This window comes from Onychomys torridus, chromosome 5 (assembly GCF_903995425.1).
Source record: "Onychomys torridus chromosome 5, mOncTor1.1, whole genome shotgun sequence".
NCBI lineage: Eukaryota > Metazoa > Chordata > Mammalia > Rodentia > Cricetidae > Onychomys > Onychomys torridus.
This window is the reverse complement of record NC_050447.1, coordinates 103,371,987-103,384,744: the sequence shown is the minus strand read 5'-3', so window position 1 is coordinate 103,384,744 and position 12,758 is coordinate 103,371,987. Positions and strand designations below refer to the sequence as shown.

At 41.3% G+C, this 12,758-nt stretch overlaps 1 protein-coding gene across 1 annotated transcript in view; it reads left to right on the top strand.

Moving 5' to 3' along the window:
• The window catches only part of Cdkal1 (CDK5 regulatory subunit associated protein 1 like 1), a 554,248-nt gene that overhangs the window by 140,162 nt on the left and 401,328 nt on the right, over positions 1 to 12,758 (top strand). Inside the window, 1 exon segment of the mRNA XM_036189139.1 lies at positions 6,392 to 6,488. Within this exon segment, the coding sequence (XP_036045032.1) occupies positions 6,392 to 6,488 (97 nt within the window).

Here is a 12,758-nt window from a genome sequence, read left to right as displayed (position 1 = left end):
TCACTCTCAGCTCCTCCCAGATTTACCCCAATCTCTCCATCCCCCAGTTTGGTATATTTTTTAAATTTAGTAATCCATAGATTCCACTTTGTGCTGTCCATATGCTTGTGAGTGTGGTTCCACCCCACGTGGCTCACACTTTCTACTTAGTGATTACTCAGCAGGTTTTGGCTGATTAGCTCAGGGTTTCCCACGTGCTGCAGTGCTGTGTATCATTTTTCATGGATACATATAGACATTTTATTACTGCTTTCCCTAGGGAGATAACAACAGTGAACCCAGTCGAGGCACATTCTGAGTATGTGCTTTTCCAAAGCTAATTGGCACAGCCCCAACTCCCTTTCCATATGATTCTGCTGAGCTTTACTTTCCTCTGCGTAATGGACGGTGGTAATAATGAGGGAACCTGGTTTCAGTTATACATTACAGCATAATTTGGTTTGTTTAAGTCCTGTTGGTAAATTGTGAGCGCTGCTCTCATGGTTGTTTTAGTTGATAATTTGAATTGATGGTAGTGTGAATTCGTCCATGAGCTGGCATTGAAATAGAAAAACTGACAATTTAACCCCCCAGAGTAGATGCTGTTTTGCCCATTCATGTTGTCAAGAGGGCATTTTTACATAGAGCAGTGTGTGATATTTCTGTCTCTGAAACCACTGTGCTTGCTGGGTTTGGAAATGAGTAGTGGCTCCCAGGTTTGGTCTTCTCCAGGTATATTGGCCACTTCCACTTCCCTTTTCAAAGCATCTGTCCCTCAGTTAAAATGTTGCACTTCATTACATAATGTTCTGATGAATGCTGCCCTATTCTAAGGTCAAGCTAGTTCTGCCCAACTGCTGTAGCATTGTCCTGGCATTATGCTGGAAGTATAACTTTTGTCGGCTTTAGAGAAGGAGAAATGGAACCAAAAGGAGAGAGCTGCAGGTGGCATAAATACTAAGAACATTCTCTGCAATCTTTTCGTAACTCTGATGGATTTGATTTTTATCTATTGATTTAAGGATTCATCATAAAATTCAATGATAGATTAATGATACTGCATGTGTGTGTAATTGAATGTGGTATGTATTTCATCTCATTGGATTGTATTTTTTACATTTATTTATTATTCATGTGTGTTTGTATGCATGTTTATGTACATGCCTGCTTGTCTGTTTATGCATACATACATGTGGACGTCAGGACAACTTGGGAGTCTGTTCTTGTCTCCTCCCTGTGTTGATCTCCTGCTTCTTGTCACTGTGCTGTGTGCTCCTACTTGATGGGGGCTTGCAAACTTTTTGGTCAAGTCATTTTCCTCAGCTCCTTCTCTCGCCACAGAGTGATGGAGTTACAGATGCAGTCCACTGACTGTATCAGGTTTATTACGTGGATTTCAGGGATCTGAACCAGGTTGTCAGACTCGTGAGGCAAGTGCTTTTCATCCTGAGCCATCTGCCCACCCTCATGCAGTCATTATTTTAAGAGTTGCAGTGAGTGCAATGAAGGTACATGGAATCAGGCTTTTATTTTTTAATGTGGTGTATTCAGATGAAGGCCTTGTACATGCTCAGTGCATACTAGACTGCCACCAGCTCGTGTGTCACTTTTGTCCTAGGAGTCATTTGGCTACATCATCATAGTATCAGAGTTTATTATTTCCAGATACACTTTAAGGAAATTACTGTTTGCAGTAACAGGTTTGAGTATTTGATCATCTGCACAGAGGGCCTTCTCTGCTGGCTCTTCTCACAGGCGTCGGGCTCCTGTCTGCTGGATGCAGTGCAGACTGCTCACCACCTGTAACACGTTTTCTTCTCATAAAGCATAAGGTATGCGATTATGTCTCAATTTTCTCAATTACAATAGCATTCCATATTGGAACGATGCAATTATGCCCCAGTTACTTAGAAATTGAATATCCCCATACATCCCTGAATATATCTGTTTGCATCATTATTTTGGTTTTGTAAATTTTGGAGTAGCTTTTAATTTTACTTCAAGCTATTGGGAGGTCATGGCTTAGCTGTCCAAATTGTGAAAACAGTCTTGTAGGGTCACAGCAGCATTTATGCCAAGTGTTCTCTTCTCAACTGGTTTTAGGATAACGAAGGTATCATGGTTAACGAATTGCACCAGAATCATAACTCCTTAGTGGTTTTCTCTCATTTCCTTAATGTGTTTCTGTTTTTCACGTGACTGTATGCCTGTTCATCAACTCATAGAATAGAAGTATTGTCATGAGAGCTTCTGAAGGCAGAGCCCTCCCCGTAGGGTGGAGAGGTGCTGACTCTATACAGAAACATACTACCGTGACCCTCTTCTATGCTGTCCTGAGGAAGAGCCTCATATTTAAAAGTGTAAAACCTGGACATATTGAGGGACCTTTTCTTAATGGAGAGAAATTTTTGGGTAAAGTGCACATTTCTATGAATATTTTTGTAATAATACCAACTTTCAGAACATGATTGAGGAATAAGAGAAATAAACATGGAGAATTCACAGTCTTCCCTGGCCTGTCACTTGTAGAGAAAGAACTTTTTCTGCATACACCTGTGCGTTTAGTGCTCTCCTATCAGACCATTATCCTGCTCACTAACCTTGGGTGAGTAAACAGTCAGATACTGAATTGACATTCTATTTGGAGAATATTTGGTCTTACAGCTTTGTACATGTCCCTGTGTTCTAGAGAAGAAACACTTTCTCAGTGTTTGTTACTGTGTTCTGAAATGTGGGACTTAGGAGTCAGGCGATCATTGAATCTTTTTGAAGCTCAGTTTTCTTATCTTTGAAATAAAGGAGTGATACTTTGTCATCATTAGGTATCTTTGTGCTGCTGTGGATTTTAAGATTCTATACCAACTATTTCTTATGTTTGATATGCAGAGGAGGAGGTAGCTGCTTTATTTTTATTTTCTGTGTCACTCAAGTTAATGGTCTATGCAGGTGCATGGCACTAGTTTTATTTAGAAATATGTTTCAAGAATCTATGAACCAGTGTATTAAATTAACTTTATATTCATTAAAGTTTTAATTAACATCCCAGTGTCACCTGAAAGGAAGGCGTGGAAATTCATACTCTTTTAAACTTTCTTAGTTATTATTCTTAGCAGCATTCATATTTTGAAGGATAAAAGCTTTAAAAAATGTTAGGTACATATCAAAAGAAAAATAATTTCACCTTGTATTAATGTGAACAAAGCTTATTAAAGAAAAAGAACCGGCTGTAAGAAGGGAATGTGTAGAACGGGGACATCCTGAGAATCTGCATTAAAGGTTTGTCTCGTCCATTATTTTGGTTACATGTAAGTGTGGCATCCACATCCCATGGCTGGGCTGAGGTTTGGTTCAGATTGTACTTGTAGTCTGTCCTGCTAGTTTGAAGCCAAATTCAGTAGCAGCTTGGAACAGTTCTTCATAAGTTACTGGATCAGGCCTTTTCTGAACCTTCACTCCTAATCTGGTGCTCTTCTTCCTCCTTTCCATACCGCCTGTTCTGGCTTGTGCTGTCCTCACACTGTCCTCCAGCTCTGCTTCCTGTTCAGTGCCCCTGCTGTGGCCCTCTCTGCATCTTTCTTTTCCTTGCTTCTGTCTCCGTCTTCTCACAGTTGCTAATAAAGGTTTTTCCACGAAGGCTTTTTCTGTCTGCATGTTGAATTTCGCTTTATGTCACCTGCTCTTTTTTCTGCCACTGAGAGTTGTGTCCCTGGTGCCAAGTTGCTTATGGTTTTTTACATGTCATCTTTAATTAACATTATCTCTTGAATTGTAGGCATGGGTCTTCCTCATTTCTATGTTCCCTTAAAATCATTTTTTTATGATGATAAAGGATTTCATAAAAATGAAATAGGCATTTTCTTTAAACATTTTTTTATGTTTATTTAACTGTTTTATGTGTCTGAGTATTTTGCTTGTACTAAACAAGGATGATACTAATGAACATGCCTCAGCCTTACACAAGGACTACAAGCAAGTGAAGAAAGCTACGAGTGGGAGACATGTCCTCCCCAGAGAGGACCACACCAATTGGTTGTCCACTGCCAAATGGTCAGCCCTGAAAACATACGTACAAGTAACATTGTATAGACTCAACAGGTTATAGTTAGGCATGTATATATATTCAGATACATATATACATACAATAACATTTAAGTAAAAAGGAAGCTAGGAACTTGAAGGAGAATTGGGTGGGGTATATGGGAGGGTTTGCACAGAGAAAACAGAAAGAAGAAATGTTATAATTAAACTACAATCTCAAACCGGGCAGTGGTGGCGCACGCCTTTAATCCCAGCACTCGGGAGGCAGAGGCAGGTGGATCTCTGTGAGTTCAAAGCTAGCCTGGACTACAGAGTGAGTTCCAGAACAGACTCCAAAGCTACACAGAGAAACCCTGTTTTGAAAAGCCAAAACACACTAACAAACAAATAGATTAAAAAATAAATTACAATCTCAAATATAAAAAATAGTAAGTTTATACTCACTTATTTATTAACCCTTCTTGTACTTCCCAGAAATTTTCAATGTGCCCTTTGTCACAAGGACCTAGCTCTACTAGTCCCAGTGTTTTTCTTCCTATTCTGAACCTAAGCCCTGACAAAGTTGTCAAGAATAACAGCAGGTATATGCTGGGTATGGAGACAAGTCACTTCTTTTCTTTCTTTCTTTCCTTTCTTTCCTTTCTTTCTTTCTTTCTTTCTTTCTTTCTTTTTTTTTTTAAACATTTATTTATTATGTATACAGTGTTCTGCCTGCATGTATGCCTGCAGGCCAGAAGAGGGCATCAGATCTCATTGTAGATGGTTTTGAGTTGCCATGTGGGTGCTGGGAATTGAACTCAGGACCTTTGGAAGAGCAGCCAGTGCTCTTAACCTCTGAGTCGTCTTTCCAGCCCATCACTTCTTGATTACAGTCTAAAGTCATGTCCACAGACTAGCCTGCAAGTACTTTAGCTTTCTCAGTTGGTAGAGTAGCAAGGGACCCAGTTTGGTGCATAAAATATGGCACCCACGAATGCAGTAATAAGAACAGCAACAACTTCTAAATTTATGCTCTTGGAAAAAGAGTTGAAGACATGCACATTCAATTTTAAAATGAGCAAAAGGTATAGTTGATTCTAGGTGGTTTAGACACTTGAGTCTGTTCACTGTTCTTAATAGCATAAAACCAGTGTTTCTGAAAGCACTGGATGAATGAGTGATACTTATGTACAGATATGCCCATTTACTCCTCAGTAATGAAATGCTTCGTAAAATAGCAGATATGCTTTTGAATCAACATGCCTACTTAGAACTTAAGTGTGTTTGTCAGCTTTTATTGCCGTGAAAAAATGCTACAGGAAATCATTTTATAGGAAGAAAATTTATTTTAACTTGGGCTGCCAGAGGATTCTGTCAGTGGTGTGTGGGCAGTAGCACAGAACATCATGGTGGAGCACAACTGCTCACATCTGGGCAGCCAGCAGGAGGGAAGAGGAAATAGGAAGCAATAGAGGGAGGGTCCAGGGACAAAGTACACTTCTCAAAGACACGCTTTCAAGGGCATACTTGCTCCAGTTAGTCGTGCTTCCTAGACTTCTGTCACTCCACATAGCCAGTCTATTTATGAAGGCAAGCTTCATAAACTGACTGATTTTCTTATAGAATTCCCAACTGCAGATTTTGTTGCACGGGGGAGCAGGCTTTCAACTCGTCACCCTTTGGGGGTCATTTCAGATCCAAATTGTAACATTATGCTATGGAGTGTAGCTTTCACATCAAGGTTTATGTATTTTAGAAGTACTTTTTTTGAAATATTTAAGAATGTATATAAATAAGTATGTGTACAAATATGTACATTATTCATGTGGATGGATGCATACATCACCCAATCATGCTTGCTGTGTGAAGAATGACAGAAAAAACAAGAAACCAGTAATTGTGGGTTGTTCAGGGTGAAGAAGTGGACAGGGAGTTTGGGAATTTCCAGGGTATGAATTATTTTATCTTCTTCTCTCCTGTTGGAATTGTTCTGAACTGTACTTTATTTTTATATTAGCCAAAGTCTCAGAAAGAATACGTGAAGTTTTATGTGCATTTTTACTAACATTTTAAACACATACTTGTTTTAAGACTTAGTCTGTCTATTTGGAAAAGATTTTTTGCAAGAGGTTCATATGAATGTTGCAAATTCTGTATGATTGGTTTTATTTGGTAACATGATGATAATGGAAGGCATTAATAGACACATGCATTAGTGGTATGAGAAATAATCATACATAAGTTTAATGATGAATGTTTTCTTTAGCTCATTGCCAGAAAATCCTGCTTTATGTTAGATGGTCTTGTTAATTGGAGAACTTAGGTGCACTGACATCAATTTCTAGGGCTGTGTAGTGAGCAGGAGAATTCACAAAGATTTTCCTCACTGTTACAGAAAAGCGCAAGAGGAGAATAAGAAAATTGTCCTAGCTGGCTGTGTTCCTCAAGCCCAGCCTCGTCAGGACTACCTCAAAGGATTGAGCATCATCGGGGTAAGTGTGGACCTGACAGGTAAATAGAACATCATGTCATTTACTCATTTTACTTCTTCTTTCTAGTTTCTCTAGGACTTTTTAAAACATACTGTCTTCATCTCCTCTGAAACTTTGTCCTGTATGTGTGACTTTTCACCCCAACACATACACACATCACACCTACAGAGAAACCAGCACTACAAGGAGCACACTGAGGTGTGTGCCTTGTAATGACCTTGTCTTCATCCCGTTACTGCTCTCTAAATCCTACCAAACTCCCTACCTTGCTGAGCTACCCGCTCATCGTCCCCAGTATGTAAATGTAAGTTTTTAGAAAATCCTGTTTCTTCTCCTTACCTCGGGGTCTCAGCTTCAGTGTAGCCTGCACTGCACAGCTCTTTGCTGCTGCACAGTCCTCCAGGATCCTATCTCTGGGTGCTTTTGCTCCCTGTGTCCTTCTTGTTGCAGTGTCTGTCTCAGCACAGAATTAGGTTCTGAAATGTGATTGTCCACTTACGCGATTTTTTTTTTTTTTTTTTTTTTGGTACAAAGCCCATGGCTGCAATGTAATTTTTCATCCTTCCAGCCTGTTAGCCATCCATTCAGCCTTCTCACCCCTTTGACAACTGTGTGTTTCTCTACTCATGCACACATAACTGTACACAGTAAATGTTTGTGGACAGATTTGACCAAAACCATTTTCCTTTTGTAGTTTTGTTCTTTTGCTTACCTGTTGGGCAGTCAGTTCTGAGAAGTTCAGAGACTTGTCTATTTGCCTTAGTTCACAAAATGACCCAGTGCAGGGCTTCTTAAACTGTGGGTTGTGACCCCATAGGCGTGCAAATGAATGGGATGGGGATGGTCATGAAAAATTGGGCAAGTGTGAAACATTTCTGAACACCTACCAACTGAAAAGTAGTTCGAGTCACTATAGCTCCCCTGCAGTGTCTCTGGCAGTGCTTGCCTGTGTTGCATCATGTGACTTCACTGTAGCCTAAACACATCTGTGCACTTTAGACTGAGCATGCAGTCAGGTTCCACAGAACACCTCTGTCTGAGCTGCCTCAGCTCCGATTCCAGTCCAAGAGTACTGTGAGCTGCAGTGCCTTTACCTTACTGTGCAGACAGTGCTTTCTAAACTTTCAGAAAGGTAATGGCTGAATTGCAGAAAACAAAGATGTTTGTCATTTGCCTGCTGTAATTCTTCGGCATTCATCAAATCAGCATATCTTTGGATTGTGTTGTTTTAGACAAGCAAGCCTTTCTGTCTCATTAGTATGCAAATTTGCTTTCATTTTCAATAAATGGTAAAATTATAAGCTTATGAAGTGTTTAAAAGATTTTCTATTGTTGCTGGGCAGTGGTGGCATGCCTTTAATCCTAGCACTCAGGAGGCAGAGCCAGGAGGATCTCTGTGAGTTCAAGGACAGCCTGCTCTGCTGTGGATATTGCTCTGTGTAAATAAAGTTCTGATTGGCCAGTGGCCAGACAGGAAGTATAGGCGGGACAAGAGAGGAGAGAATTGTGGGAAGTAGGAGACTGGAGAGAGACACCGCCAGCCGCCGCCATGAGAAGCAACATGTAAAGACACTGGTAAGCCACAAGCCATGTGGCAAAGTATAGATAAGCAGAAATGGTTTAATTTAAGATAGAAAAGGTAGATAACAAGCAGCCTGCCATGGCCATACAGTTTGTAAGCAATATAAGTTTCTGTGTGCTTTCTTGGTTGGGTCTGAGCGACTGTGGGACTGGCGGGTAAGAGAGATCTGTCCTGACTGTGGGCCAGGCAGGAAAACTACAACAACACTGCTCTACAGAGCTAGATCCAGGGCAGGTACCTAAACTACACAGAGAAACCCTGTCTTGAAAGAACCCAGAAACAAACAAACAAATACATAAAATATTTTTTTCTATTACTTATTGTCAATAAATGTTTGGTTTATATACTTATTTTATAATGTATATCTTTATTCTCAGGTTCATCTAAAATTTTTTTAGGCAGTAACTGTGGAAAATGTTTAAGAAGTTTGCCTGAGAATATAGTTGGGTTCAGTCAGTATTTCTTTACCACATGGTGGCAGTTTTTCCTTCCTACCATTTGACTGAGTATCTGCTCAAGAAGCTTACCAATGATCTTGAAAATAAGGCTTTATTTTATATAAGCACAGCTGAGGTGGCTCAGTGGATAAGGGTGTTTGCTGTCAAGCCTAATGTCCTGTCTTCAATCCCCAGAACTTTTAGGATTAAATATTAAATAAATTACCATTCAATGCTAAAACACAACCAGAAACCAAGGAATTCCTTAAGAAATGTTGCTTTATCATTCTACCCATTGGCTTATCTATCAGGCTGTTTAGGAAAAAGATATCCTTGATGTATGCCAGACCTGGACCTCTGACAACTAGTTGAGTGCCCTTCACCTGGTCTCTAGTGACACAGAACTTCTTTTCTAGCCAACCGGCCAGTTGTCTTTGAGGTGGTCATTGGCTGCTGTCAGCTGAGCTGCAGAGTGGACTTTGACTTCCCGTGGCTCCAGCCTGCAGGTTCCATATGGCTGTTTTATTTCCAGCTTCAACCTTGAGTGTTTCAGCTGAGAGTGTAGTGACCGCTGGTGCTTGGTACCTGACACAGTGGACCACAGTTGGGGGTGGCCCTGTCTCTGCAGAAAGTTCTACTCTCAATAGTTGGGAGGTGTGAGAACAGCACTTTTCATTTGCTCTAGGTGCCAACGTGTTGGTTTGTTTCCTCTTTACATGTTTAGTTATGAATCTCAAGTCTTTTCTGAGAGCAGGGTAAAATATTTTTATGGGCTCTTTGAAAGTCCCTCATCAGAATGACTAATTAATATTATTTATGAATTGTTAGTTCACCAATTCCTTTCTTCCTTGTTGAGAACATATGGAGTAAGAGAACATGCTGCATATTGTGTCTCCCCCACCCCCCTGTATATTTATAATTAAATGCCCAAAGGGTTCAAGATACTGTTTTACTTATTTTATTTGAGTTATATGCTATTGAATAAGCTTTTGTGTATTTGGGGCTGCAATTTATGGTGCTGAGAATAGCTTTCTTCTTCTCCCAAGAAAAATTCAATCTATTGTGCACTCTTCAAGGGGATTTTGGGTCTGTTTTTGTCTTGGGTGTTTTCTCTGTCCCCGCCTCCCTCCTGCGGCTGATTTTGGCCTAACTTCCCCCTTTTCTCACTTCTGCCTCTTGTGGCCCCCCTCTCTGTCTCCTCTGCTTTATTTTCTCCACTGTCCTCATCACTGAACACGGACATAATAGTTTCCCAAAATTTCATACTGCGCTTCTTTTCTGCTTCTTTTAATTAAGTAAAAATGATCACTTTCTGATTCTGTTTTTATACACACGTCTCACTGGGCCTTTATCCCTTGTGGCTGCAAAGCCCCTGAGGTGTGCTGTTCGTTGAGTTTTGAGGTCCTCGCTGTTCTAATCTGTGTGCTTCCTCAGCTGTTATTGCTTCTGTAATGACCTCCACCGTAGAACATTTGGCTAAGTTCATCTTTTGTTTTTAGATATAATGGCCTATTTGAAATAAAATTCGTGCATCACACAGTGCATCCAATCACAGCGTGTAGTCCCATGGTTTGTAGTTTATTCAGAGTGTGACCATTACCACAAACCACTGTCAGAACACCTTTCACTCCTGGAAGAAACACAGGGCTCCTAAGTGCAACTTTCTTTTTTGTCTTTGACTCATCCATGGGCAGTCACCAACCTTCTGCCCCTCTGACGTCTTCTGTGTGGACTTTTCATCTACTGGGATTTACAGTATGAGGACCACCCTGGTTTCTCACTGTGTGCAATGATGTAGTAGGTCTCATTGCTCCTATCCCTTTTATGACTTAATGTTTCATTATCAGTTGGTGGATTTTTGAGCTCACATCCTTTGGCCATTATGAATATTGCTGTGAATCTTTGTGCACAGGTTTTTGTGTGTATAAGTTTCATTTCTGTTGAGTAGATTTAGGACTGCTGGATTATATGGTAACTGTTGGAGGAAGCGTCAGACTCTATTCTATGCAGTAGCAGCAGCAGCAGCAGCAGCAGCAGCAGCAGCAGCAGCAGCAGCAGCAGCAGCAGGTGTCCCTGCTTGTGTCACAGCTATGGAACAGGCCCCAGGAGCTGGGACCCTCTGTCCTTTGGGGACTAGTGTTACAGCTCTCTGGTGGCTAATGTTAAAACTCTCAGGTCCAGGTCACTTGAGACCTTTGTCTTTAAGGCTTGGCAACTCTTTGAACTTGTTTACTGGTGGAGGCCAGAGCTCTTTTGCTCTCACTACCTGTCTGTCTGTCTTCAGTCTCTGCTCACTGCTCTTTCTTGCCCCTTCTCTCTCTTGTCATCCTTCATTCTCTCCCTGTCCTCTCTGGTTTCTACCTTGGCCACTCTGGAATTCTTCAGCTCTCCTCCCATTGCTGAACCTCTTGCTGCCCCCAGGATCCCCATTGCCTCTGTCCCCATTGCTGCCTTGCTGTACTTCGGCTGGCTTCTAGCTTCTTTATCACTCGCTCTATGGATGATAAAGATAAAAGTAGGCAAAGGACGTGGTGGAAGAAGCATTTAATTGAGGCTAATGTATCTGAGAGCAGCACATATGGGAGCCTCCTGACCAACAGGAAGTAAGCTGCTTATATGTCCTGAAGGCAGGGTTGTTTGTACAGCCATGACACGGTCATTCTCACAAGTTCAGGTCTGTGTTTGTGCCAGTCACAGACTTTCTGCTGGGCTAGCAGAGGAAGCACTAGGTGACATGGTTGCTAGATTTGAATTTTGTGATGGTAAGAAGTTTGGCGCAAGCTGGTTAAACAGTCATGTCTGGGGCTTTGCCTTCTGGAGCTGGAGTTGTGCTTTGGTGGCAAGCAGATGTGGTTGCTGTGCACTTTTATAAGGCCTCAGTGCAGAGTTCTGAATAGTTGGCACTCCAGTTGGCTGCTTGACTCTTAGCTTAGCTTAAAGGAAAAACAAACATGGGGTAGGTACTTCAGTAATGCTTAATATTAATTTCATTAATACTAATTTCAAAGTAGCTAATGATAAATTAACATTCCTGCTTCAGTGTCCCAGAGAGTGGATCCTTCTAATATGCCTCAAAACCACAATTCAGTGCCAGGTTCTCATGGTCCTATGGCTCTGTTTTCCTTATGGAGTTCATAGTTTAGCTTCTCAACTCTGTAACTGATGACCACCACATTACACTGCTCTCCTGGTTTCTTAATCCATTTGTGTACTTAAGATCAACATTGGATTCCGTCAGAACCTTTCTATTTCTAAGCATGTAGGAAAACATTCTTGTTCTGGCTCCATCACCAATTTCCTTCATGTTTTTCTCATTTTATTTGCTATCTGCCGCTCTCAAATGATACCTTAGGTATTCATCCACATAACAGCACACAATTTGGCCAGTTCCTCTGCTTCTTACCTATGTTTAAGTCCCAGACGATCTGAGTCACTGTGTATGTTATGACTTACACTTTCCCCTCTGTCAAACTCCAGTGGGAATCACCCGCATGCCATTTCAGCACTGTGTTTCTATAAGCAGATGCCAGCCCTCACTTCTCTTCACAGGTACTGAAAAGCTGAGCCCACACTAATTAAAACCTCCTATATTTTTCCTTCTCTCCACCCTCCCCCACTTCTTTTCCTATATATTGGCTCTACTTATTCATATGTCTTCCAGGCTTCTTTCCGAATCCCAGTGCATAGTCAACTATTTTCTTCCATTTCCTTGTATTCTGTATCACAGGTCTGTCCATGTATTTGTTTCATTGTGATATTTGTTAGACACCCGGTGCATGCCACCTGACTGAGAGATGGAGTGAACAAACTTCAGGTCAGTCAGTTTACCTCGAGGAAACCTAATCTGCTTGTGAAACCTCTGTCAGAAATCATCTCTAATTTCAGCTAAGAACTTTTACACATCTCTCATCCCTCATTCTCTGTCCGTCTCCATCCCTAACCGTCTTATCTTTCTCATTCTTAGCAGGTGACCTTGGAGGCCCGTGGATGAGTGTGCATCTCCCGTGCCCTCTGCAGGGGCCTGCTCCACATGCCATGCTTCCTACTCTCCCTTGATTCAGCGGAGACTTTCCCTTCCACTTTTAATCTTCCTCCCCCTCTCCTCTCCCCCTCCTCCCCGTCTCCCTCCCTAGCCCTCTGCCTCTTCTCTCTGATTTGTAACTGGATGCCTGTTCTCCAAAAGAATGGATTTCATTGCAACATTTTCCAACATGTATATAACATAGTTTGATCATATAAATCCCTCTACTA